This window comes from Brachycentrus maculatus, unplaced genomic scaffold (assembly GCF_059751285.1).
Source record: "Brachycentrus maculatus isolate JH-2025_06_01 unplaced genomic scaffold, ASM5975128v1 h1tg000026l, whole genome shotgun sequence".
Classification (NCBI taxonomy): Eukaryota; Metazoa; Arthropoda; class Insecta; order Trichoptera; family Brachycentridae; genus Brachycentrus; species Brachycentrus maculatus.
Genome location: NW_028280780.1, coordinates 1475293 through 1503131, shown reverse-complemented (window position 1 = coordinate 1503131; position 27839 = coordinate 1475293). Strand labels below are relative to the sequence as shown.

At 36.5% G+C, this 27839-nt stretch overlaps 1 protein-coding gene across 1 annotated transcript in view; it reads right to left on the bottom strand.

Moving 5' to 3' along the window:
• The window catches only part of Dhc93AB (Dynein heavy chain at 93AB), a 50903-nt gene that overhangs the window by 9725 nt on the left and 13339 nt on the right, over positions 1-27839 (bottom strand). The window contains exons 8-41 of the mRNA XM_088269892.1: positions 27505-27731; positions 26605-26749; positions 25949-26361; positions 23677-23812; positions 23465-23599; positions 22697-22827; positions 22281-22614; positions 21141-21853; positions 20095-20396; positions 19254-19408; positions 18188-18324; positions 16984-17450; positions 16165-16280; positions 15084-15245; positions 14107-14306; positions 13130-13286; positions 12121-12309; positions 11232-11471; positions 10367-10557; positions 10118-10287; positions 8978-9240; positions 7943-8063; positions 7330-7505; positions 6766-6935; positions 6275-6413; positions 5508-5672; positions 4925-5118; positions 3994-4198; positions 3455-3619; positions 2881-3021; positions 2626-2796; positions 2353-2501; positions 1162-1249; positions 490-569 (exon numbers count right to left, since the gene is read on the bottom strand). Of these exons, the coding sequence (XP_088126018.1) occupies positions 490-569; positions 1162-1249; positions 2353-2501; positions 2626-2796; positions 2881-3021; positions 3455-3619; positions 3994-4198; positions 4925-5118; positions 5508-5672; positions 6275-6413; positions 6766-6935; positions 7330-7505; positions 7943-8063; positions 8978-9240; positions 10118-10287; positions 10367-10557; positions 11232-11471; positions 12121-12309; positions 13130-13286; positions 14107-14306; positions 15084-15245; positions 16165-16280; positions 16984-17450; positions 18188-18324; positions 19254-19408; positions 20095-20396; positions 21141-21853; positions 22281-22614; positions 22697-22827; positions 23465-23599; positions 23677-23812; positions 25949-26361; positions 26605-26749; positions 27505-27731 (6947 nt within the window). The remainder of the gene's footprint in view (positions 1-489; positions 570-1161; positions 1250-2352; positions 2502-2625; positions 2797-2880; positions 3022-3454; positions 3620-3993; positions 4199-4924; positions 5119-5507; positions 5673-6274; positions 6414-6765; positions 6936-7329; positions 7506-7942; positions 8064-8977; positions 9241-10117; positions 10288-10366; positions 10558-11231; positions 11472-12120; positions 12310-13129; positions 13287-14106; positions 14307-15083; positions 15246-16164; positions 16281-16983; positions 17451-18187; positions 18325-19253; positions 19409-20094; positions 20397-21140; positions 21854-22280; positions 22615-22696; positions 22828-23464; positions 23600-23676; positions 23813-25948; positions 26362-26604; positions 26750-27504; positions 27732-27839) is intronic.

The window sequence follows — 27839 nt, the reverse complement described above, 5'->3', positions numbered from 1 at the left end:
TCAACGGGTGGTAGGTATATTTTTCGATGTGTAACAAGAACGGATAATTATCAAGTATAATTTATGTATTAATTTTAAATCAAACACAGATTTTTTGAGTCTACTAAGTTGTATTTTACTAACAAAAACACATAAAAATTATATTGTGACAATTGTTTCGCCTTGTTAGGGCATTATCACATTCGTTTGATAAAGTAATTATTATGTGTTTTTGTTAATAAAATACAACTTAGTAGACTCAAAAAATCTGTGTTTGATTTAAAATTAATACATAAATTAAAATGGAGTTCAAATTAAACGCCAAATCAATAAATAATTATCAAGTACCTATATACGGCCTTTTTTACAATTTTTCAGCACCCCACCTCTAATTTGTATAAACTGACTATTGTCGGCTCCCGATTTTTACTTATAATGTCTCCCGTCAATAAATTTGTTAATATTTTCAATTAAGAAGATACCAGTTTATCAAAATTAAAAATAACTTACGCCACGGCATAGGTCATCCTGTCTGGTCTCAGAGCTCTCAACATGCACAATCTCTGGATTGGCGTTTTATTCTTCCACTCCTTTAATGAAAACATTACACATTTTATACCGGTTGCAGTGGCTCGGTCTGGTTAGATGAAAAATAAAGAAAATGGAGAGGAAAAACTCTAATATGTATAATTTAATGCTTGTGAAGCAATGAAAATATTTAAAATATTTAAAACAACAATGCAATCGAAAATGCTAAGTGACAGTAGCTGTCAAGGAAGCATGCTGTATGTCATGAGGTATATTTAGTATTATATGTTCCTGTTTCGTTCAACAGATGGCGCTGCAATTGGGGGTAAAAAATAAAAAATTACCCGTAACATTTTTATTTGCATAAAAAGATAAAAACATAAACCTTTTCAAATGCAATGAATGAGTGAACATTTCAAAGCAATCTGTGAATAACTCAAGGAAATTTAAGATATTGAACTAACATTTAATTTTTTATTTATATGGACAAACAGTATAAACATGGCGCAATTCAAAAAATATATATTTTCAGCAAAGCAGTTATAGACGGGTATAATTTAACAAGCCTAAACTTGACAGTCCACTTGGAAAACCGTTTGAATGTTTTTTTTGGAGAAAAACTACAGATAAGTGTACGAAATAAACACATGTTACCTGTGGAAATTTCTCCCTTTCGGGACAGTCTAGTTCCACAAGCTTTTTCCATCTTTTGGATGAAGTTTCAATGTCCCGGTCGAGGTTTCTAAAAAATATATGAATAATAAATAAAAACTAGCAAACCATCACACCTCTTCTTCTCAGCAAGAGCAGGTGGAAAAGATAGGACACCACATTGCTATGTCCGCAAACATTCTTCCCCTCTTCCATATTCATGCATCTCCTTATACACACCCGCCGATTATTACGACTCCTGACCCGACCACTTTCTAGAATTTGAAATCTAGTCTTTCTCTCCTCCTTTTCCAACTACATTACGCCTCATAAATTTCTTTAACTGTTCTTTCTTCACTAATTTTCATGGATCGAAATATATATTTTGCCCAAAATTAATGCTATGCAGTGTTATTGGTTTAACATTACAAACTAACTAACTAACCATCACTTCTATTTTCAAATGCATTATTTACCTCACATATTTGTTTTACTGTTCTTTCCTCACTCATTCATTACACATCGCTCACTCCTTTCAAGAACGTCATAAATCAAAAAACTTGATTTTTCAGGAAAACGTTTTTAAAGTTTAAAAATATAATACAATGTATTAAAAATAAATATCAAGCCACTTATTGAGCTTTTTACTGTGCAACAGATCTTTTTAGGTAAAACCTGAAGGTTTTTTCTCCATTTGAAAAATATAGTGTACATTTAAAAAAACAATTAAAACAATACCCTTTCTTCAAAATGCAAGAACAACACTTTCTGCCCTGTAGCGGGTAAATATTAAGTTAAAAATATGCCTCTTTTGCTGGGATATAGTACATTTTCTGGGCATTCCGAAAACATGCACAGCTGAAAATTGTCGAATTTTGATTTATGACGTTCTTGAAAAAAGTGACCGACATGTCTGAACCATTTCAACACACCTTTCTTTATCCATGGATAATACTTCATTCTTTCCTTTTTTCACCATTCAAACATCCATCATACATTGTTTTGCCGCACATTCGTCTGAATGATCACATTTCAAATACATTCAGAGTACTTTCATCTTTCTTTTGCCAACTCCGTGGCAATTACATCCATAGTTGGTACTAGGACTGTTTTATGCACTGCCAGTTAAGCTTTTGTAACTAGACCTAATAAATAAAGACATAAAGGAAAATATTTTGAAGGTAGCAAAATTACCTAAATTCTTCTTTGCCCGATAATGAACAAATTCCTCCCCAGCTCTGATTTGTTAAAAAGTCTACCGGACTGGTAACATGAGGTTTTATCGGAAACCTTAGCAAGAAATCTAATTCTGCTGAAGATATCTCTTCACCCATCAACAGAATCTGGAAAATTAAACATTATAAGTAGAATAATGAATGCATTTTCATTCTTAAAGTCAAACATCGTAATTAGAATCATGAACGCATTGTCATCCTTGAAGATAATTGATAGTCTAGCTTTACTAACCTGAAATGTCATTTGCGATGAAAAAATAAGCTTATCACATTCAAAAAGTCCTCTCGTAGTGTATTGAAACACAGAATAGCTGATGCAATCTATCAGATTTTTCACTCTCTGCGTCACGTCTTCGGCTGGTTCAGCTTTCGATATCGCTTTTTGGAAAACAACACTGAAAGCCTAAAAAGATTACAAAAATGATAATCATTTTCTATGTTTTGGAATAAATATTAAATAATTTTGATATTTTTATCTTTTTTTTACCTTGAGTGAAAATTGGTAAATGGGATTGATGGTGTTGAGATCATTGAGAATGAAGTAAAGCAAGCTAGCCCGGGCCGCGGCGGGCCGATAGAATTCCCTAGCTTGGTCAATTTGGTGAGATGTTATTTTTGCTTCAGCAACCTTAAACACAAAATTAATTTAGTAAAATTAAAATATTACATTATATACTACCTGTATCCGGCCACACGTTGCTGTGACTCTGTCAATGGAAAAGATATAAAAGAGAAGGCACACATTTCCAATGTTTAATTTCACAATGCTTGTAAAGTAATCACAATGCAATGAAAAATATTCAAAATGCTGACAGCAGCTGTCAAGAAACATGGTGTCCGCCATGAGCATTCGGTCTATCGTATGAGGGATCTTCCTCTCTCTCTTTTCCACTCAATCACAACCAGTTCAGGCTATCCTCATTACCACGCTCAATGTGTTCAAAGAACTGAAGAATCTGTCATGTACAGACATTGCTCAGAGTCAAGCCATCCAAGTTTAATAACTATAGCTACATTACAACATATAGTATCTCTAGCCTGCTGATAAGATGATGTTATACCTTTCTTTCAATGTCCGCGGCTGTTTTCTTGGTGGTTTCCAAGTTTTCAACCAAAGCAGTATCTCCTAGAATATTAGCTCCAGCGGAAGACAAACGGGATAGCAAATCGTCTTCTAAACCTTTTAGTTGAATTTTGAACTCATTTTGTTGTTGCGTCAACTCCGCCTAAAATATTGAAGATAAAAATGGGTTTAATTCTGTAAATCATATAATAAATATTAATGATTCTTCATTCCAATATTTATTTAATATAACCTGCACTGGTACCTGAAGCGCCAGATTGATCACCTTGGCTTCAAATAAGTAACGATCAAGATAACACTGCATCAAAACGATGCAGTGCTCTATGCACTAATGGGTGTTGATGAGGCTAATAAAGAGAAAACTCTTTAAAAAATTAAAAATAATTGTAAACTATGCTCTTGGCACAGAACAACACAGTGAGAATAAATTATTGTAAGTTTAAAATTATAAATATATCTATGATGAAAATAGTTTTTTATTAATATTAATAATAAGTAAATAAATGTTCAACTAACCTTCAACTCTTCCAAGTCTGGTCTCTCGGCCTTGACGACTTCGGCCAACAGCTGATCTTCCAATCCGTCTCTGGTCACAGTGAAGTTGACAAGAGTAGTTTGGGCCTGCATTTCTGGCTGGTAATGGGGATTCGCAAGCTTTGTATGCAAAATCAATCTGAACTCGGAGTTGTATTCCACCTCTTTGTCGCCTATTTTGATTGCCCTTAAATATTATCAAAACAAAAATTAATTTAAATACAGAAGATAGAGCCCCTCTTATAGACCTTCGGCTGGTCCACGCTACTCCGGTTGGTCTGACTGTGCTCTAAGTGACCATAACGGAGACTTTTCTATTAAAAAGAATAACGTATATGAAAGCCATTCTTTCTTCCCATTCATAAAATTTGGCTTAATTGTTTTAATAGATATTGAAGTACTTGTATGAAAAATACATTTTCTAAAAAGAAAAGGTTTTTTTCAGTCTCCTTAAATATCACTTATCCATAAAACTTATATTTATTGGTTACAAAGACATACAGGTAGGTATAAATATCTTTATTCAATATCCAAATAATTTTTAACTAATTTGAAAAGTAATTAATCAGTCGGTAAATAACAAATCATGAATTGGGAAAAAATGTAAAAGTTATTTTTTACAAAAGGCTACCTTAATTTTTTTTTTATATATATACACATTTGACAGCATTTGTGCAGTTTATTGCAATGTTTTTAAATGTAGCGATCAATACATAGTCATTTTTTGAGTTGAGAGGTTTAAAGTTTTAAAATCCATATTTTTCAGTATTTTCTGCTAATCTGACCTTTTTTACGTTTCGACCGTTTCCCAGTCCCAAAGATGACCGATTAGAGAAGTTCTACTATATATTTACGAAAATAAATAAGGATTTCATAATTGGCATTAAAATGAATGAGCTGCAGAAATGCTCACCTTCCTTTCTTAATGAGATTTCTCCCGAGCAGTGGGTCAAGTACAGGATCAACACTCTCACCAATATTTTCAACTAGAACAATTTCACCCTTGTTCAAAGCTTTTTCTATGGTGTCCAAATATCCCTTAGATCCCAGTCTGATCACTTTAAGAACGTCGCCATATTTCTGTTTTATCCATTTGACACCTTGCAACTGAAAAATTAACAATTTTTAATGGTTAACCTATCCACTAATATATCAGCATGTTAATTTTTTGTCTGATAGCGACTTGTTATTTCTTTCACTATAATAAAAGGAGTAAAAATACCATAAGGAGAGAGGGACACAGTTAGATTACTCCGCTTTCGTTTCATATAATTTCCGGTTTGACGCTTATTGGATGGTTGCCGTCAGTCAGCGCTTGAATGCATGTTGGAAAGAATCGCCTATGATTCAGCTATCGGCAAGTTGGTACTCGGTACGAGCTGCGTACTATGATTTCCATTCAAATATGAACTGGTATCTTTTGGTACCCCACTTCGGATAGCGTGTAATTTTTAGATGATCAGTAGGGGAAAGGTTAAGATATAAAAAAATCATACCTGCGGGTCTATCATGAGCGGCCACCTGTCTGAATTGGACAGAATGGTGGCATTCTCTGTACTCATCCTGTCCGAGGGCAGACCTTCATTTTGCCATTTTGCTATTTGTGTGTCGTCCGTCAATAGGGACAGTGGATCGAGGCCTTCCGTTATAGGCAAAGGAGGCTGAAAATGGGCAAATAAATAAAACTCAAATTCATAAACTATTATTATGGGCATATTCAATGCATTCTACTATTGCTGCCATTACGTCATTTCTCTGCAGGGATAAGTATAGAGGATGGAATGTCACACTCGCCTGTCATTCATACATCCGGTTATGTATGCCCTTCGGTTATGTAGACTATTGACACAGATTTTATGTTCTGTCTTAAAAATACTAATACTTTTTTTCCTTACCAACCCTTCATCTGACCAACAGTGTTATATTGATTGTTAATTGTATGAAGGCAAGGTGATCAGTTCTGCGCTTCAGATACAAGTCCAGAGGGTATGGAATAAATACTGGAGCAAAAAATCACCCCATGGGAATGGAATTTAAGATTTCTAGGACAGTAGTGAAACCCTAGCAACATGCAATATAATACCAAAAAATCATGTTTGAAATCTCATCTATCTTAAATACAGGCAATATGTGTCCTTGGCACGGGATAACCCAATTTGGATTTATAAAATTATAATCTGTAAATATGTGCATGATAAGAAACAAAATAGATCAGATGCTTTGTGAACAGAATGTTTTAGAATTAAATTTCTTAAATACACACCTCCAGAGTTTTCAAATTTGGTAGCCACATCTTGTTGAGTAGATCCAGGCGATATTGTTTAGTAAAACATCCCACATATGAAATAAAAGCGGTCACAAGTAAAACGTCTCCCGGTAGAGTGGTACTCTGCTGCATAAAACTAAAATTTAAAAAATATAAATATTGTATTTGAAAAATATCCAATTAACATACTAAGAATGGGAAAGATATTTCTACCCTGTTGGTCGATTGATGCTCTAGGACGGGAAGTGTATTTTACCTTGTGCGCCAGCCTAATTTCAAAGTCAGAAAATAAGGAATTATTAAATGTTTTTATATCAATATTATGTACCAATCCTCTTTGTTGAGGTCTAAACTTTATGCACACAATTATCAAATCCCATCGCCAGCAGTCTGCAGGCATAAAAAAATCCGTCCAAAATATGTTAAAAACACAGTAATCTAACAGCGGGATAGTGTTCATTAAAAATAAGTCAAAAGTGACGACTCACTTAGATACGGCCTCTGCCCACCGGACGTTTTCACTGGCCAAACCGCCCACCAGTCTGTTGGCAAGTTGTATGGTGCAGTTGGTAGCATCGGCCTCCTGTTGGCATCTCAGTTTCTCCAGTGTGGCCACTTCGAAGTCAGCCGTCAACTTTGCCAGCTGTTCTTCCAAAGACTGTAGAAGAACTCACAAATATTTTTACTGTGAATTTACCCAATTATACTGAAGTTACATATAATAGCTTTAAAAATTTACATTAGATAGCTTTCAATGTCCCTGTCACTGTCAATCTAAATAAATAAAAATTTGGAAAACTACCAACAAGTTTCTAGAAGTGTAGGCAGTGAAAGGGGTTAGTAGTTAGTTAGTTAGTTCAGTTAGTTAGCTAGATCCGATTTCAACCTGATATTGGCTAGTAGATGATCTCGGTGACCAGTTGACGTCAACACCACACAAGACGACATAACTCTCAAACTTCGCATCCAATAAATTCAATGTTTCCCGAGCATTAATTTAATTTTGAAGGCAACATATTTACCCTTTATGTTATTTTATCTGCAATACTCACGCAAACTTTCTCCTTGATGATCTGTAGTTTTTCAGTAGCGGCTGCCAGCTCAGCATTGGCTTGTGCCAAGGCTTTTCTCTTGGGTTCAACGTCGCAAAATACTTCATAGAACTTTATGATGTTTATAACCCAAGCACATAATCCGGCAGCGGCTCCCGATTTCGATCTGATAAATTCTAAAAAACAAAATGGCAGAAAAACCACATTAAAAATAAATTATAAATGACTAAATTATAAATAAGAACTAATTTTGGCGAGCGTCTTTTGCTGTTGCGGAACTAATGGCATGGAAAGCTCTTCCACTAGTATGTAGTCAAAAATATTGATAGAGAGATGATCTTCAGAAAAAACTAGAAACATATTTGCTAAATCATTTCTACTATCTTCTTTTCCCCAATTTATTCACAGAAAAGTGCCCTTAAGGTAGTATTTTACTAAAATGGTGCTATATAAATTATCCAAATTTATTATTATTGTTACGATCACATTGTTCTTATCACAAGAAAACATTTTTCATTCCTCATCAATGCACATAGTTCTTCAGTATTCCTGCATTTTCATCTCAAACTACATATATTATTGTGATAAATATTTAAACATACACAATACATACCTGGCTCAAACTCTGCATCTTTTAGATACGGTGCTATAGCTTTGATGACCTCGGGGTGAATGTTTTCTTTATCATAATTGATCAAAGATTCAAGGAATGAATCTACTTTTGCCATAACAATCTGAAATACCAATATACAATTTTATGAATGAGTGAAAAAAGAACAGTAAAACAAATTTATGAAACTAATGTAGTTGGAAATAGGAGCAGAGGAAGAATGAGGAGAACTTGGCATAATCAAGTACCTTAAATACTTGAAAGTGGTCACATTACAAGTGGGAATAATTGGCGGGTATGTATGAGGAGAGCATGAATGTGGAAGATGCAAAGATTGTTGGCAAAGACAGAATGGTGTGACATTTTTCTGAAATTATGCAGAGCATTGGTTTGTATATTCCCGATAGTTACATAAGACAGTATCGGCATAGATTGATTCACATTCCTATATACAGGACCAACCTGCCGATGGTTATGCTTGTGGGAAGAGCTGTGCTGAACAATATCAACGCCGGATATTGATCTGTTATACGTGTCTGAGGGGTATTCTGAAACGGTATTCTTTTACTGCTATGACAAGGACGAGAACTGGTGCATTTAACATGGTATGGTCATTGGTTTTTGTCCACCTCTGTAGTGAATGGTCAACATGCTCGGCTACCGTTCTGAAGGTTCCGGGTTCGATTCCCAGGGGGGGGGGGTTAAATAAATGTAATTGATTTTTTCGCTCCAATACTTATACAATATTACCCTGTCTAGTATCTGAAACGGAGGGCTGCTCACTTTTCCTTCATGTGTTCTCAAGATAACACTGCGTTTAAATGATGCAGTGCCCTATGCACCATTGGGGTACGGGTAAGTGTTTAAAGAACTTTGACAAGAGTCTTTCTACATATACCTATGATTGTAATTAATATTGATAACATTTGCCTTGAGTGTAAGTTTGTTTGTATGTATAATTTATTGAATAAACAAATTGATATTGAAATTCTGTTCTGCGGCGTGATGGTTAGTTGGTTACTAGTTAATTAGTTCAACCTTGGCTGCCTTCCAGCTTCTGTCTTTGGGTATTTTCCCCCCGGGTGCCAGGAGCACCATGACGGCTGCGGTGACATTGGTGACAGCGCCAGGAGGCGAACCGAAGGACTTGAGCTCGGTGAGATTGGCCTTGTTCAACGTGTTCAAGGCTTCCTGCGCAGCCAGCAGGGCGGGTTCCGCCTTCACCAAATCTTCTTCGCAATCCTTCTGCTTCTTCGACACCTCTTCGGCGATGATGCCCACCTTGAATTCCTCATCATCGGCTGAAATTGACAATTAAAATAAGATTCAGTGTAAAAATAGACTGCTCTACTTGTTAAAAATATATTTGATCAACACATTGTTTGCGGGAAATACTTAAAAGGGTCTTTTACATACTGGTGATAGAAAGCGGAGACGCTTGTAAGTGTTCTATTTGCTTACTTTTGGTACAGCGTAAGACGCCAAAAAACATTGTACAGATCGGAATTGGGTTTGCGGCTAATTGTGATCAGTAAACGACCCTAGTAAAACTTTCGGATTTGTACCACATGATTTTCCATTTTTCACTACACGTTGCAGAAGGTTTACTAGTAAATGACATGCATGTTGGAGCATTTGCTTTAAGAATGATTAAAATGAGCATGTTTATTTTAATAATTAACCCTCATCCGCACCCCAATGGTGCATAGGGCACTGCTTCATATTAACACAGTGTTATCTTGATCGTTTACACACGAAGGAAAGGTGATCAGCCCTCCGCTTCAGGCACCAGTCCAGGGTAATATTGAATAAATATTACAGTGAAAAAATCACTTATATTTATTTTACCCCCCGTGGGAATCGAACCCGAGACCTCCAGAACGGTAGCCGAGCGTGCTGACCATTACACTACGGAGGCGGACACTGTTTATTTTAAGCAAATTTATACAACCAAAAAGCATGCTTGTTTTAAGCATGCTTAATTAGTACCGCGTGTATCTGTACATTTACTGTAAAACAGACTGACTACAGCGTAGTAATTAAAAAAAAAAATTATGTACATTTTTAGGATGTTATGTATATTAATTTAGTATGTTTGTTTGAAGGCAGTAAGCAAGATTTATTAGTTTTATTTTTATGTATTTGAGTGAATAAGATATTTATTATTTTTATACCCACCCAGAGCTTTTTCTTTTTGAACTTTATCAGTTTCAACTCCGACAATTTCTATAAGTGCATCTGCCGCATCGTTCTTTTGCTGCAATTCCACTTCTTGTATAGCAAGCTTGGCTTTTAAATCCTCCACTTGCTCTGCAGTGCTGCGCAGCTTTTCCAAACCATTCTCCAACCTAAAAATATACAAAAACACGTAAACAATACGAAGATAATCAACACATTCTTCATTTCGAAATGTGATTTTGCACCAACCTTACAACTTTTCCGGTCAATTCTAAAGAATTTTGGGTCAGCAGTTTTGAATACAGACTGATTTGTTCAAGGTAGCTCTTAGGTGTTGTGTAATTGTACCGTCTGTCATTCGCCAAGTACGCTTTAGACAAAGAATTAACGGACGTGTGAGCAAACGCCATAAACCTGGCAACTGAGTCTCGGAACCCAACCTGAAATAAGAAATAACACAATTATTTTGTGCAATAAAATTTAGCTACTGCAAAATAGAAACGATAAAAATAAGGAAAATATTTATTAAAATTAATTTAAAACAAAAAAATTGTTGATGTTATGCATAAAACTATTGAAAAATACCAAATATTAGTAACCAAATCAAATATGTACTATAGAGCCTTTCACAAAACTATTGGGCAAAATATGGATTTATATATTTATTATTGGAAAACCTTGCAAAACTGCCGGTGACAAACTGAACTAATCTAAACTAGTCCTACCGGCGCCAAATAAATGAATCCCGATTAGAGATAGTGTAAATAATGGTAGATAATGTTACATTGATAGTTATATTAGCCATTATATACTATACATGTTGTATTAGCATACGCAACAACCAATGTTCTGAACATTTTTTTAACATATTTTTTTTTAATAACTGATCATCTGTGTGTGTCATGTCAGGTCCCCCTGACGTTGTCTATCACTTGAGAGTAATTGTCCTTGTCTTGGGCAGCTTTAAACAACGCCTCGACAGTTCTGATCCCCATCCAATTTGTATATTACAGAGCCAGGAAATACATCTTCTGCCGACACCTTGTCGACCTTCTATCTTACCTTTTTTGATACTTATAATTAATACAACAGACAAATGTTTTAGTTGATATACCGGCAAGGCTTCCAGCTCCTGCAGGAAGCGCACTGACACGGAGACCAGGGCTTCCTGGGGCCACTCGTGGAACCAATTGACCGCGGTGCTGTTTGTGATGGCGGGGAACTTGCGAGAGCGGACGCGGAGGGTGTTGCCAACGGGGGAGAAGCATAAAACCACTTTAAGCTGTTTTCGGACACGGTCGATGAAGAACTTCCAACAGTTTTCACGGGTGTCCAATATTCCTGCACCTTTAACCTATGAAGAAAAACAATAAAAGCATCAAATATTGGTATCACCAAAACATCAAAGATTTTTAAAGCTCATTTCTTTCATAGGTTTTTTCAAGACACTGGATTGGTGTGAGTTAGTAATATGTTTGATTCATTCGTCAATTACCTTGTCAATTTACCACTCTAAAGTTGCCAAGAGGAGGTCATTGACAATTGTCTGATGGGTAGTCTGATGTGTGAATGAATTTCTTGAAGAAATTCATACCTGTTGATGATTTCCTTCTTGTACTCTAATTTTCATAGTTTTGTTTCATCATTTATTTCAATTTTAACTGTTTCATGTTATATATATTGTTTAAGCATCAACATTTTTTTTTTTTTTTTTAACAAATAGACATTAATTTAGATGGATTCAAATAGTAATTTAGTTGGGTTCAAATAAACACTAATTTATGGATCCAAATAGTAATTTTGTTGGTTTCAAATAAATAGTAATTTAGATGGATTCAAATAGCAATTCAAATGGGTTCAAATAGATAGTAAGAGTGATAAACCCTCATCGTTTTAAGTCTTTTTTTATTTATGAATTTTATATTTCTGTGGCTCATTTTCTGCAATAATATTTGAAAATGTAAATTTCAATCTACATGTTAAAAATTGGTTAAAACTCATACCTCATTCCTCACTCCCGCAATGATATTTTCAACCTCATCATCGGGGAAAAGGTCGGCCACCTCTCCCGAGGCCAGGATATCGTTGATCAACACCAGGAACTGTTCATTGGCAACTTGAGCGTCTGTCATAAGAAACATTATTCCGACATTCTTGATGCCGGTCTTCATGTAAAGTCCGGACAGTTCATTCTGCAATGCAAAAATTATATTCCAAATGATATCACACACCTAGTATTAGACTAGAACAACTAAAGTAGACTAGACTAGAAAAAAAATAATGCCACTTTCTTATAAGAGGCGGTAACCAAAGTGACGTTTTTATCAAAATTTCTTACACTATGCGCCATATTACACTATGTAATCCAACATTTCCCCAGTGTGGAATACGTGCTAAAAGCGTATGGTTGAGTCGAATGACTTAAAAGCATCAATGGGTAAATGAATGCTTACCCTTACAGTCTTTACACAATATTTTGTCAGTGTTAAATGAATAAATAAAAAATACAAAAAAATATAAATGAATTTCATGTATGAATGTTTAATTTGCGAGTGTAAACTCAGCTATAGTTCCCTAGAAAAATCATGTTTATACTCGCTTGTTTCAAAATGAGTATAAACACAAAGAGAACAGTATGTACACATATCTACAAAAATAAATTTTATTTATTTAATATTTGGATCGGCCACGTGCTAAGACAAGAGGGTTTTCATGCACCAAATAATAGAGGGGACGATCGAGGGAATAAACGCCAGAGGACGCCCACGCCGCGAATACCTAAGCGACTTATACGAAGATATGGGCTGCTCGACATATGAGGAGCTGAAGAGGACTTCCAAAAATAGGCGAGAATGGCGAAAGAGATGTCATCTGCTGCTACAGACCAATCCACAGGATTGAGACCAAATAAGAAGAATATTTTCAATACAGTTTCAGCATTTTAAAAATTCTTATTTTGTTAGCATCTTGTGATTGTTTGTGATATATTGATATTGAATGCAGTGATAATACCTTCAGGTCGGAGACTCCGTATCCTTTCCTGAGCTGAATTTGGAAAACTTCTAAACTAGAAATAAAGGCAGCGAGACGTGATAGGGATTGCTTTCCTGAGCCTCCGACTCCAACAAGAAGGGCACTTCCTCTAGGGCTCTCCAAAATACGATTAATCCTTTAAAAAAAAATTTAAATGAATAATAGGCAACAACAAATAAAATTTATTATTTTTATTAATATTTTGTCTGTAATTAACCATTAGGGTGCTGAAAATCGATATATCGACCACGGTATACTTGCCAAAAGTACATTATTATATTATATTATATTATATTAAGTATATAGAAAATATATGTGGCAAATGTGAGAGGGAAAACAGAACGTGGACGACAGAAAAAGACTTGGCACGATCAGATCAATCAGAACCTAAAATCTGGCAGTGTCAAAAGTCTGCGTAATCGGAGGGTAAGTATGACTAGATGTATGGATGTGAAGGAGGCGAGGAGTGTATGTCAGGACAGAAGAGTGTGGCGTTCCATCTTCTCTGCCTACCCCTGCGGTTAATGGCGTGTTGGTAGTAGTAGTAGTATATTAAGTTATCTATATACTGACGTATGTATTTTGGTGGTCGAGCTAGGAGTTAATGTCACAGTGCGCAGGTTTTTAAAGCTCCGATTTGTCACTAATATTCACAAATAAACAAATTTAACAAATTTTTGGCAAAAAAAAATCTTTTACAATGTCCACTTAATTTGAAATGGACCATTTTTCCAAGAGTTTTCAGCAATTTTGGCATACATATAAGAAAAAATCTCAGCACAAAAACAGTTATTTTTTTAAATACAGTAATTTTGATTTCTTGATAATTAGTTAAACATAAGAGTCTTCTTCTAATCCTTATCCGTACCCAATGGTACATGGGGCACTTCATCGTATTGCCAAAGTGTAATCTTGATCTTGCTTCGATTATAAGATAAATCATAACTGAAAATTACCGGCATATATGCATCATCGCATCTTCAAAGAGGACCAAGTTCATAGCGGCGACCAAATCGTTGTAGCTGACGAGGGCTTCTTGGAGCAGGTTGTTCAGCATATCCCAGGAATCAATCGGCATGTATTTTGGTTCTCCGATTCCACCAGCAAAGTGGCAATAAATGTTTGGCTTTTCAAATACGACTCCTTCATCCACTTCCTATAATACAAATTCTCATATCATATTAGCCATATTCAGATAAAAGCATATTAAGCTTGCTTTACTCAAAATAAAATTAATCAACATGCCTCGGTTGTCCCACAGTTCCAATGTTTTAATTCAATCCTTTTGCAGGATAATTTTCCAATCAACATCATCACATGACAATATTTACTTACTAACTAATCATCACGCCGCTTCCCACAGGGGTAGGCAGAGAGAATAGAATGCCACACCACTTTATCTTTGCAAACATTCTTCGCCTCTTCCACATTCATGCACTTCCTCATACATACCCGGCAATTATTCTGACTTCTGACCAGACAACTTCCAAGCATTTGACATACTTCATCATGCTAAGTTTTCTTCTGTCTTCCTCTGCTCCTATTTCCACCTACATTCGCCTTATAAAATCATTTTTATTCTTTCCTCACTCATTTGTTCCAAATGTCCAAACAATATATGTTACATAATGTTTATCTCAGCCTTGCATTATTTCTTTGTTTCTCCATTCAAACATCTATACATCGTTTTGCCTGAGAGATCGCATTTTGACTACATTCAGTCAACTTCCATCACTGTTTGGCAAATTTATGAATTATGCTTATGTCACCCTTATATAAATTCCTAATTTTACCACTCAAACATCTACCATATATCATTTTGGTGCACATTCATCCGCGTGATTTGAACACATTAACTTATTAACTTTCACTAACGCATTCATTAGCTTTTATTGTCATTTTGCCAACGCATAGAAGAATTTGTAAATCTTACGTCAAAGTTCTTTTTACAGATGTCCACTTGCAACTTTAGAAATGAATCAATGTCTTTATCATCGGTTAGTTTATCACCGTACACTCTATGGGTCTCGTGTAGCCACAGGCGGATCACATCGCTGGGGACATTTAAGCAATCACTTGTGCTGAAGAGTAGGCCCTAAAATAGTTTTGTTTTAAATATTTTAAAAAAATGTTATTATGTATACGTAAGTACAGTAAAACCTCGATATAACAGACCTCTATTTAACAAATTTCGGATATAATGGACAAAAATTTGGTCAAATAAAATATTTTCTGTTGATATTATGCATGTCTCAATTCAAGTGCCGCCGCACATAAACAATTTTTAGCGGCTTCCTACACACCTTATTTACTGTTGAAAATTAAATCCATGAATTAATTCTCTGCTTAAAAGACCTATTACCACCATTATGAAATATGACAGAATTCTAAACCAAGATTCATCAACAACATTTTGAGTGTGTCCAAATACTTGTTCACAAAATCTGGATTATCTCCAATTAGAGGAGTTATTTTCATATTATTTTTTGACATCTCATCAAAGATGAAGAAGAATATGGAAGTCTGGGCATTTACGGGGCTTACGACCGTCATAGGCTGGTTTAAGTGATCACTTTACACACGTGTAACATTCATTCTAGTGATTCATGAACAAGGTTTCTAAATTGGTTCATGTATATAGAACTTCCAAGAATTTGAGTAGTGTGGTTGTCAATAATGGGTAGAATTGGTGAATGTTACATGTGTGTAAAGTGATCACTTAAACCAGCCTATGACTGTCGTAAGCCCCGTAAATGCCCAGACTTCCACATTCTTCTTCATCTTTGATGAGATGTCAAAAAATAATAAGATTCATCAAATTAAAACACTTCTGTTATGTTCATATAAAAAAATGTTTAGTTGCTATTTTAATTTTGTGGTTATTTATATTTCAAATATGCCTTATTTTATTTTTTTTATAAAAAAACATTGGTAAATGAAGTAAAAACCAGTGGATTTCTTAATTTCACATATATTAATAATTACATAATTGATTAGAAAATAAAAAAAATTACCTGAAAGACGTTTGACAAATCGCGAAGATTGAAGATGTAGTGAAACTTTATAGCCGTGGGTAGAAATACTTGACTTACTTTGTGATGCAAAGCAATTGACGCTGCTACTACATTTGCTAAAAAATACAAACAATTCTCAGTAAATCTTAAAAGGTGAAATATTAAGTTGATAAATGTATTAAATAAGGTTCTACCTAGGGAGGATGTGAATTTAATTAAATAATTGTAGAAATGAATTCCGTCAGACAAATATGTGGAAAATCAATGTATGATAGAATTAAAAATGAAGATATTAGAAAGGAATGAAAGGTTGAACTAAGGATGATTGAAAAGATTAAGAAAAGTTCTTTAAGGTGATTTGGACATATGGAGCAAATGGTTAATGAGAGAATGAATAATAAAGTATATTTGGCAAATGCGAATAGGAAAACAGAACGAGGATGATCAAAAAAGACTTGACACAACCAGATATGTAGTATTTAGTGTGGTTGTCAATCATGGGTAGAACAATGAATGTTACACGCACGTAAAGTGATCACGTAACCAGTCTATAACAGGTCATAAGTCCTTATTCTTCCATATTCTTCTTTATCTATGTTGAAATATGTCAAAATAGATAAATCAGAACCTAAAATCTGGTCGTGTTAAAATTCTAGGTAACTGTAGTGCACATATGACTAGATGTATGGATGTGAAGGAGGCGATGAGCGCATGTTGGGACAGACGAGTGTGGCGTTCCATTATCTCGCCTGCCCCTGCAGTGAAACTGCGTGATGATAGTGTTAAAAGTAGTAGAATAAATTCTGTAAACATTCTTACGCGCTAATTTGGTGACAACTTGCAAGAATCTGTACTCAATGTTGGCAAAGTGTCCGCTCAGGATGGAGTGGTAAATGTTTGTGAGCGCTTCGGCCCCCGGAAAGCTGACGGCAAACACGCAGAAGTGCCTCTGGAGCCTCGGGTTGATGGTGAAGCTGCCCGAGGTGGGGTTCATGCAGGACACGTACTGACAGTTGTGTATCTCCTTGAGCGCCAGCTTGGCCCGGTCGTACCAGTGGCTGTAGTCCAAGTGCTGCCTGATGATGGTGTGCGGCTGGACCGTCCCGTAGCCGTCCACCTCGGGCATGTTCATGTCGTCTATGAAGTAGACCAGGGTCTTGCTCCCGGGCGGTCCGTAGTTTCTTCCGGCTTTCTTTTCAAGCGGCTTTTCCAGAACTTTCTGAAGCATCTCCGACGTGGTGTAAAAGTTGAAAGGTACGTTGGCAATTGCGTAGTTTTCTGAAAGGCTAAAGATAGAATGAGACCATATTAACACTTTAACCACCACGTACGCCCTATTTTCATATGTTGGCATCCTATTTTTTAGCTATGCATTGTCAACTGCATACGCCATGTTGGAGTTATTGGCTTTATGGAACATTGCTTACAAAAAAAATCTAATATTTTCCGCAAACCCAAATCTGATCTGTACAATGATTTTTGACATCTCTCACGCTCTATCGAAAGTTAGGAAACAGAAAACTTATAAGCGTCTCCCGCTCTCTACCAACAGTATGCAAAAGACACTTTTTAAGAATTTTCCCGCATATAATGTGTTAATACATTTTATTATAGTTCATGGATTTGGCGTTTAAATGGTGTTTAAAATATAAAAATTGAGAACGCCATAACTAGAAGAAACAATTGTCACAAAATTGATTTTTATGTGTTTTTTTAACAATAAAATACAACTTAGACTGAAAAAATAAGTGTTTGATTTGATCAATAAATTTTATTGTTGGTGGAGATTTTGTAAGTATCAAAAAGCATCCTGCCATCATAGAAAATTTTTTATAAGCAAATTTGCCTTTAGCCGAGGAAGTCAACATAATGTATTTGGTTGATAATGCATGGCTAAAATAAGTGGTGGTTAACAAGTAAAAACATGCAGTTTCAGGCGTTTTTAGCAAAATCGTGCAGTCAGTAAAGTAGAAATAATTTAATTAAAATACTATGTGGAAGATGAATGAATACGAGTGAGTACCTGGCTAATTTTTCATTCACAAGCACGGTTTTTCCACATCCCGCATTACCCACAAGCATTACCGGATGCTTTTTTTCCATCAAGAGATCCATGAAATATTTGATTCTGATGCACTCTGATGTTGGAACCAAAACAGCCTATAAAAAAGTTTTAAAAAGTAAATTTGCTTTTCGGTATTGCCATCATCGATAACAATAAATAAAAATCCATTGTTAATTTAAATCCTATTTGGTAAATACCATTTTTTCTTAAAATCGAATTACTTAAAGTTGAATGTATCGAAACATGTGATAATAGATACCTATTGAGAAAAAGTAATATTTACCAAGTAAAAATTAAATAAGAAATAAGTTATATTACCACAAATTAACTGCCAAATCAATTAATGAATTGACATCTTAACATAAATGAAGAAAAGTATGGTCTCTGTATTAATAGGGCTTACAATGTGTCATACGCTGGTTTAAGTGATCACCTTATACATTTTCTAACCCTTATCCGCACCCGATGGTGCATAGGGCACTGCATCATATAAACGCAGTGTTCTCTTGATCGTTAGTTGACACTCATGTGGAGGGCTGATCACCTTTCCTTCATAGGAAAGGTGATCAGCCCTCCGCTTCAGGCACCAGTCCAGGGTAATATTGAATAAATATTGTAGGGAAAAAATCACTTATATTTATTTCATCCCCCCTGGGAATCGAACCCGGGACCTCCAGCACGATAGCCGAACGTGCTGACCATTACACTACGGAGGCAGACAAAACACTACTAAACACAACTAAAATTTCGGAAGTTGTATTTATCCTTTAATTGACACTTTTTTTCACATGTGACTTCTCGGCACCATCTATGGTTGAGTTGAGTTAATACTAAGCAGAGACCATCAAAAAACATATGTAGAATTCTTCCCCAATTACTTTACATACTTCCAGACTTCCATATTCTTCTTCACCCATGTTGAGATGTCAATATAATAACTCCCAAGTGGACAAATCCAGATTTGTAAACAAAGATTTGCACACGCCCAAAACATTATCAATTGATGAAATTTAAAAAATATCACCTGTAACGGCATATCAGGGTCCAGTTCAAACTTGGGCAACCTTTCAGTCCACGGCAAAAATTGTTTTGTTTCCGTATCAAGATAATAATCAAAAACGTTTCCGCCCGTCGGAAACTTTACAGATTTGAACTCGTTGATCCACCATTTTGTAAACTCTGCAAAAGACGACGTATCACATCAATCCAGAATACTGCAAAACTAAACCTTACCCGATGATCTTGATGATGATAATGACCCGTTTCATCTCAGCACTGCTATATTCAGGCAATTCAAGTCAGATTATATATAATCATCAATAATGCTTTTCTCTGACTTGCATTCATTTCTTATTTCACCATTCTAACGTCTATCATACATAATGTTGCCGTACATTCGTCTTGAGGGATCGCATTTTGGCATCATTCAGTCTACTTTCATCCTTCTAGTACCAGTCATGTACATGTAAATTTAAATAAATAACAGGCGCCGTGGTGTAGATGGGTAAACACTTGACTGCGAAACTGGTGTAGAGGGTTTGATTCCCACCAAGTGCAAAATAAATTCAAGAAAGATTCATTTTCAATTGGTCTGGGTGTTTGTGATATATTATTTATTTTTTTTTTTTTAAAAAAAAGAGCCTAAGTGGCTCATTATTAGAAATAGGTATCAAATTGTGGTAGAGTGGGTTCGAACCGAGAAACTCTGACTCAAGAGTCCAAGATACTAACTACGGGACCACAACCCGACACTAAATTTTAATTTACTATCATACTTGGAGACAAGCCTCTAAAAGTAGAGGCTTTGCAGGTTATTCCTTTAAAAAATATATTATAAAAATTAAAATGATGTCCGCCACACTCACCGCTGCGATAGTCTATATTTTGCTCCTGGAACATGGCCGAGCCGAATGCCCACACGCAGGCGAACACAAAGTACAGCTCGTACCACTCCTTGGGGCAGTCGGCGGGCGTGTGCGCCGGGATCAGCATGCAGTTCAACAGCTGGCATAGCATCGCCACATGGGCCATCTCCGCTATCGGTGTTATCTTCTTAAACCTCGTGCGGACATTCTCCAGACACGAGGGAATGTACTTGTCGAAGAGAATTATTAAATTGGATTTCTCCTGCGGAATCGTGCGTCTCTCTATCCAACTTGTGACATACCTAAAAAAAACATGGGAAGATAATAATAATTGCATATCGAAGTTATTTAAGATATTAACACATCGTTTGCGGGAAACGTTTAAAAGTGTCTTTTACATACTGTTGGTAGAGAGCTGGAGACACTTATAACCATTCTATTTTATTACTTTTGTTAGAGCGCGATACGCCAATAACATCATACAGATCGGAATTGGGTTTGCAGTTACTTGTGATTAGTATGCGACCCTAATTAGTATACTAATTTGGTTGGAGTTGATGAAAAACCGCCCACCAACGTGTTAACCTCTCCATGCATACCGCCCCAACTGTGGGGCCATTAAATACCAGGTGAGACAGTGTGGTTCCAAAGTTGGGGCATAGTGATTATTTCAAATTGATAACATTTATTTATGATGATGTCGGTAACGATGTCGGTAACGATGTCGATGATGTCGGTAACGACGAAACCCGGTCGCTGGTCAAATAAAAAAGTGGAAAAGCTAAAAATATTGGTTTTAATCTAATAATAAATTAAAAATGCAATTCCATCACGAAGTGTCAGTGGATAATATAAATCTACATTTATTTATTATGTGCGTGTATAAGTTTAAATTACAAACTAAATACGAGTAAGATTTCCAATTGGTTTGGGTGTTTGAAATGTATTTTTCACATTTACCTTGACTGTAAAACTACTTCTAAAAGAAGAGTCTTTGTAAGTTATTACTTAATTAGATAATTTAACATTTAAGTTGGATAACTTACGGATTCCATCCCAAATCCTGCGGATTGATGTACAATATTCCTGCGCGAGAGACTGTGGCAGGCGTCGCGGTCCTCAAGTTTGATATTTCAAATAGCAATCTCATGGCCGGAGTGAGAGCGATCCTCTCATTACTCGCCAAAGTCAGCACTTTGTTGTCATCCATCACGGTGTTTAGCGATTCTATCCACATGGGATCAATGTCGCCATCCAACACTATCCACTTGGGGCCATCTCCGCTCAGGTTAGCTTGGTCCCTCATGATGACGGAGAACAAGCCGTCCTTCCATTCCCGCGTCGCGGGATTGATGATCCCGAACAACTCGTCATTAGTCACCGCTTTAGGGTTCAAGTCATTGTACATCGGCTTCTTTTTAATATTTTGATACGTCCGGAACAATGTCTTCCAAACTTGTGTCTTTCCTGTGCCAGCATTGCCAACAATGAAGACTGAATGTCTCACTTCGAGCAACTCCTCGAGTTGGACAACTTTGAGGATGAAGTTGTCTTCGGGTTGGAGGGCCAAGTCCAGAGCGGCTTGTTTGACCGTTCTCTCAAAGTCCAAATCTCTTTTCCTGGGAACTTCCAGCGCGGGAAATAGGTCCCCTATGAGTCCCATGAAGATGGGCATGTCGTCGGTGACAACCTTCGGTATGTTGAAATCGCGAAGGGCTCTCATGAGGACTTCTTCTTCAGGCCTGCCGGGATCGCCGCGCTAGAACACATTTAACCGTTGAAAATTCCTCAGATATATGTTTGAGTTTGTTAAAATAAAAAAATAAAATTGATCCTATGAATATTTTAATGTACATTATAAGTTATTGGTGATTTGTGTGTCGTTTGGCTGGGAGGGTCATCTGATTTTCTTGTGATTTGGTAGAGCATTTTTTTAACTGTTTTTTTTTTCCTTGAAGTGAAATGTGCAAGCCTCTGGGGTTCACATGGCATACATGTTCATTACATAAGATATAATGAAAAAACATTACTAAAACATAACTAAAAACATTAAATGCATGTGTAAGGATTGTTTTGGCATATAGTTGTTTGACTGTTATGAGTTGTAATTTGTTGAATATTTTCTCAGTAAAAGTCTCTTAATTTTAACATATCTAGGATTATCAAAGAATTAAGTTATTTCATACCTTCAATGATCCAGCCACAACCAAAACTGATTTGATAGCCCTCAACCCCCAATCGTAGTGGTCCTGTTTAGACAGCAGCTCTTTGCACAAGGTGTAAAGTGTTATAAATTTACGTGCGAGTACCCTAGCATCTTGAAAACCCTCCGCCACCAACATAATTTCACAGATCAACTCAAAATCTGGTACCACCATCGCGCAAGGTCTGAACAGAGCCTTCAAATTCTCCGGCAATTCAGTTCTACCAGCATACCCTGGGTTCATAGTGATGAATATGCCGACAGAAGGGACCATGGCGATTTGTTCCCCCATGAAATTAAACTGGCTTTTCTTATCCCTGAAAAATGCATAAGAATGATGAGCAAACTCAATTGAGATGATATTATTGAGTCCTTTGTAAAATTTGAGTTAATTTTCACCTGATTGCGTCTTGAACTGATTTGACTTGAACAGCAACTACGGAAAGTACTTCAACCGATATTCTGTTGAACTCGTCAAAGCATCCCCAGGCGCCGGTTTGAGCGAGTCCTTTGTAAATATTCCCGCAAGACTGAATATGAAAAAGTTTATTGCAGTAAGAAAAGCCTTTATGTTTTTGTGTTAACCCTAGATTACTAAACTATCCTACAAGTGAAGTTGTTACTAATTTCATTTCAAACCCTTATCCGCACCCCAATGGTGCATAGGGCACTGAATTATATAAATGCAGTGTAATCTTGATCGATAACACACGAAGGAAAGGTGATCAGTCCTCCGCTTCAGGTAACAGTCCAGGTTAATATTGAATAAATATTAGAGTGAAAAAATCACTTATATTTATTTGACCCCCCTGGGAATCCAACCCGGGACCTCCAGAACGGTAGCCGAGCGCGCTGACCATTACACTACGGAGGCGGACAAAAGTAAAGTTGTTGTTACTAAACATTTGATAAAAAATTCAACATAGAAATAAAAGGGAATAAATAATATAATCGGAAACTTTTAATATTTAAGAGGTAATAGTAACATTCTTTGGGTTTAAGATAATCATATCACATAATAATGAAAAAAAATTAAAGGTACATTAGGAAGGCACTGTGAAACAGTGGTCGCAGGAACTACGCGAACCTTGTTTTTTCCAGGAACAGTCATTTTACAATCATATTTTTTACGTTACTTTAGTATTGTAAGGTAAAATCAATATATACCTTGTAATCCATCTGTTCAGAACAGTTGAACACATAAACCATTATACCCAGGGCACGTCCTAAATCCTTAGTTGTTTCAGTTTTTCCAGTTCCAGCTGGTCCGGCAGGACCTCCTCCCATTATCAAATGCAATGACTAGAAATATTTTAGAAAGATATTAATCCAGAATAATCCAAGAGATATATGACCCTCAGTTGAAAATAGCCTCTTACCTGAGTCAAAGTTATATAACAGCGATCTGTCAGCGGAGTAATGACCAGACGCGGTGTGTTTCCCAGATACTCGTAGCTATATCGGAACTGGGCATCGCAAATATTGGCAAAACAATCCATTTCCTTTTCACACCACCTGCAAACAAATTGCAAGTTCTGGAGACACCTGGACAACTATTAGCTAAAACTATGCGATATTCAATGATTATGATTTGACTTTTGCAAATACCTTGATAGTCTATCGCAGCTGGATGTGAAATTGATGTAATGCGATATTAGTTAAGTACCTTAAGCGAGTTCAGATGCTTTCTGTTGCTGTTTTGGTGTTGGTCATACAATATGAGTAACTTAATAATTTGTAGTACAAATTCAAATATGGAATATATTTGTATGGAATATATAGAGACATCTATTGGGATGATAAATACATGCCATAATATTTGCATTTTGTTGATAATACTAATTTTATAGAGATTTATCTAAAAGCTTCATATGACAGTCAACAAGTGTTTTCAATATTGACCTGGCATTAACTTTGTGGAATAAATATTGATTCCAGTAAGTATATTTAATACAGGGGTGTCAGTTTTCACTCTCTGCATGAAACCATGTTTCGAAAAGTATCACATAGATTAATAAATTAGTGCCATGTCTAAGCTAGACAAAATCTGGAAAGACCGGGGTGTGAGTAACAACACTAAGATGAAGCTTGTCAGGAGCTTGGTCCACTCCATTTTTCTCTATGCTGCTGAAACATGGACCATAAAAGCAGCAGAAAGGAGAAAAATTGATGCCTTCGAAATGTGGTGTTGGAGGCGCGTGATCCGAATTCCATGGACAGCTAGACGCACCAATGAGTCCATTTGCCAGGAACTACGCTTAGATGGCTTGACTCTGGCCAATGTCTGTACCCGACGGATTCTCCAGTTCTTTGGATACGTTGCGCGTGGCAACGAGGATAGCCTGGAACGACTAGTTGTGATCGGTAGCCTGGAGGGAAAGAGAGGGAGAGGAAGATCCCCCACACGATGGACCGATCAAATTAAGGCAGCAGCAGGCACCTCAGTGGTTGGAGCGCTACGTGCAGCGCAGTCAAGGGATAACTGGAGAAGAGTAATTGCTTCTGCAAGGGTCACAACCCTCAGCAATGAGGAATAAGACGGAGAAGAAGAAGAAGAATAAATTATTATTATTTTTTTTTTTAACTCTTTATTCCAGCTTGAACAAATTATTATTATACATATTTTTATTTCGTGCGGCGGCCCAGAAAAGGAATTCTAGGCGCCCGGTGTGCGAGACGGTTGCCCGTCGGGCCGCGGCCCGAAGAACGGCTTTTGAGAATTTATATAGATTTCGTATGGCTTCGGCACTGTATTTGTATGTTTAGGATAAGGAAAATGTATTAGATATAAGTAAGAATTTGAGAAAATATGTATTAAAATGTGCCTAGATATTATGGAATAGGTTAAAATGTAGAATAAAGAATATGTCTTGTAAATCCATTGTTGTAAAGGCACCGGTACGGTATAGAAATGTAGCCCGTCCGGTGCCTCTTAGAGAGAGACAGAAATATGGCTGTCTCTTTCCCCCGGCCGCTGATTGGCTGTACTTTCCCACTGTCGGGCGGTACGCGATCACGGCCGGGTATATAGAGGGCGCATTTTTCGAAAATAAATCAGTTCTGGTGTGACTGCTGAAACCTGTGTTTCATTTCTCCGCTCCTGCTCCTTGGACGCATCGCCGCGCCGCCAGCCTGGACCGTTTCGCCTCTTTGCACCGATTCACGGACCAGTTTCGGGAAGCCCTTATCAGAGCTATTGAGGTTAGCTTGTCGGTCCAGTGCTCGCTCTTCCCGGCTCATACATCCAGTCACCTCCGTCCGTATCCAGCTTACAACTCGGTACGGTGGGGCCGTCTGGAACGTCACCCCTTACAATGGTGGCAAGTTGGCAGATTCTGAGTGAAGGCCAGGCGTGTATATTTCTTCAGAGTCATCGCACGTAACCCGCATCGGTTACAAAATGTATATGTCCATATTTTCTGTTATAAAATGAGACGACCCTTACCTTTTGTAAACGTTTTCAATGTGTATTTCTGTGTGAACGGTGGCGTTAAGGACACACATTGTACATATTGGGTTGGTCTACAGAATAAAATATCCTTTGAACAACAAAAATAAATTTTTGACGGTCCACCGAGAACACCCACACTCATACTATCCAGCATGAGAGTTAATCAAGAAAAATTGCAAAATTATATTAAAAATGCACACCTGTGTCTCAGCTGAGATTGCCATTGAAAAGCAGACGCAAATTCCACCTTAGACTGGATAAGCTTACTAACTACGTCCCTGGAATGCACATCAATGGTACAAATTGTCATAATTTTTTGCCGATCCTGTTTCGTAAGTTCACCGATGAGCAACGTGATGAGCGTGCTCAGCTGATACACTTGTTTCTTCAAGTAATCTTTCAGGGCGTTGTCGTAGCCCTCTTCCAGCCGGGAGAAAGCGATATTCACTTCCGTGGTCCACCAGATCTGGGTTCCACAGAGGGACACTTGGGCCGGGAAGTCAAACAGCCACTGCTCTCGAGGCTTCTCTTCGTACGTCACGGCTCCATCGGCAAAATATTTACGAATGGACTCTCTCATTTCGTCCTGCAGACGATTCAGCCATACCTCAACCTAAAATAGTATTTTTTTGTTGATTTAACAAGTGAAGAAAACATAAGCTAGGTGCACAACACTCATGATAAAGCAACATCTGGTAACTCACTTGACCTTTTAAGGAGTAATGATTTTGAAATAAAACTATACCGAGAGGTATAGTATATTAGAAAGATAACTCTTTACTGAAATATTTGTGTTATTACATTTTTATTTTGAATAATAAACAAGAATCCTGTGGAAATTTAAAAAAATACTTACTGCTCCAAAACAGTCAACATTCTCAAAGAAGTCAACATATTCACCATCCTTGGCAATCATCCCTTCAGCCGAACGTTCATTGTTTGGCCCAACATCAGCCTTGAACTTTAATTTCGCCATGGAATCGAATAGCTTCGTCAAATGCCTAAACATTACCCAAATATACAATGTATCAAAATATTTATAATCCAGGTGAATTAGACAGCAACCACAGAAAAAAATAGTTTTTATTTTTGCCATAAGTGTTCCTTAGGGTCCTAGGAGTATCTCCTCAAAAGTTCCCACCCTTCGGATGTCTGCTTCAAAATGTGGGTCTATTTTGTTAAAAATGAGTTACAAGAAAACTGTCAAAAATGAACACCATTAAATTATCTATGAAATACTATTTATTTCATTTTAACAAAACTTACAGGTTCTGAAATACAACTTTTATAAAAAATCAAACATAAATCAGAACGACTAATTTTATTCTCAAGTTTGACCTAAAATGTGCTCAACACTTTGTGATCTATTTTTATTTATTGATTTGGCGTTTAATTTGTAGAACTCCATTTTAATTTATGTATTAATTTTAAATCAAACACAGATTTTTTTAATCTACTAAGTTGTAATAAAAAATTAATAAATACGTGTTTCTGAAGTTGGTAACAATAATGGTATGGCTAACATGATGAGTGACAATATTTTATTTAGGTAGAACAACGACATTATTCCTGCTTTAGAAACATTTGCTAGCATAATAAGTGTGAAAATTACTCCAACGATCCCCATGGTTCGTAGGGTGGAAAAAATGGCCACAAAGATCGGTAAATTTAAAGGGTTCCGGCACGCAAAGTGCTAATTTGCCCGGACTAATAATTAAATCAAAGCTATCAGGGAATGATGTAGCAGTGTACTAACCGACAGACGAGTTCCGGCTGATTTGCGTTTGATAGAACATCCAGGAGGTCTGCCGAAGACACAAAGTAAAATCTCGGAAAGGCCAAACGCTTTGTTTCCAAATACTCGGCCAGAGCTTTCTCACACAAAGTCAACTCTTTTTGCAACGCATCCAGTTGTTGGACCAGCCCCTCTTTATTTGTTCCTTTCACCACATTTGGGGTTTTCGACATGTCTATTGTCATTATCTAAGAAGAAAGATCAGTTAAAACTCAATAATTAATGCTGATGATTTTTCATATAATCTTTTTTAAACTAAATTAAACTAGCAGCACATAACTTAGTCGTATTATATG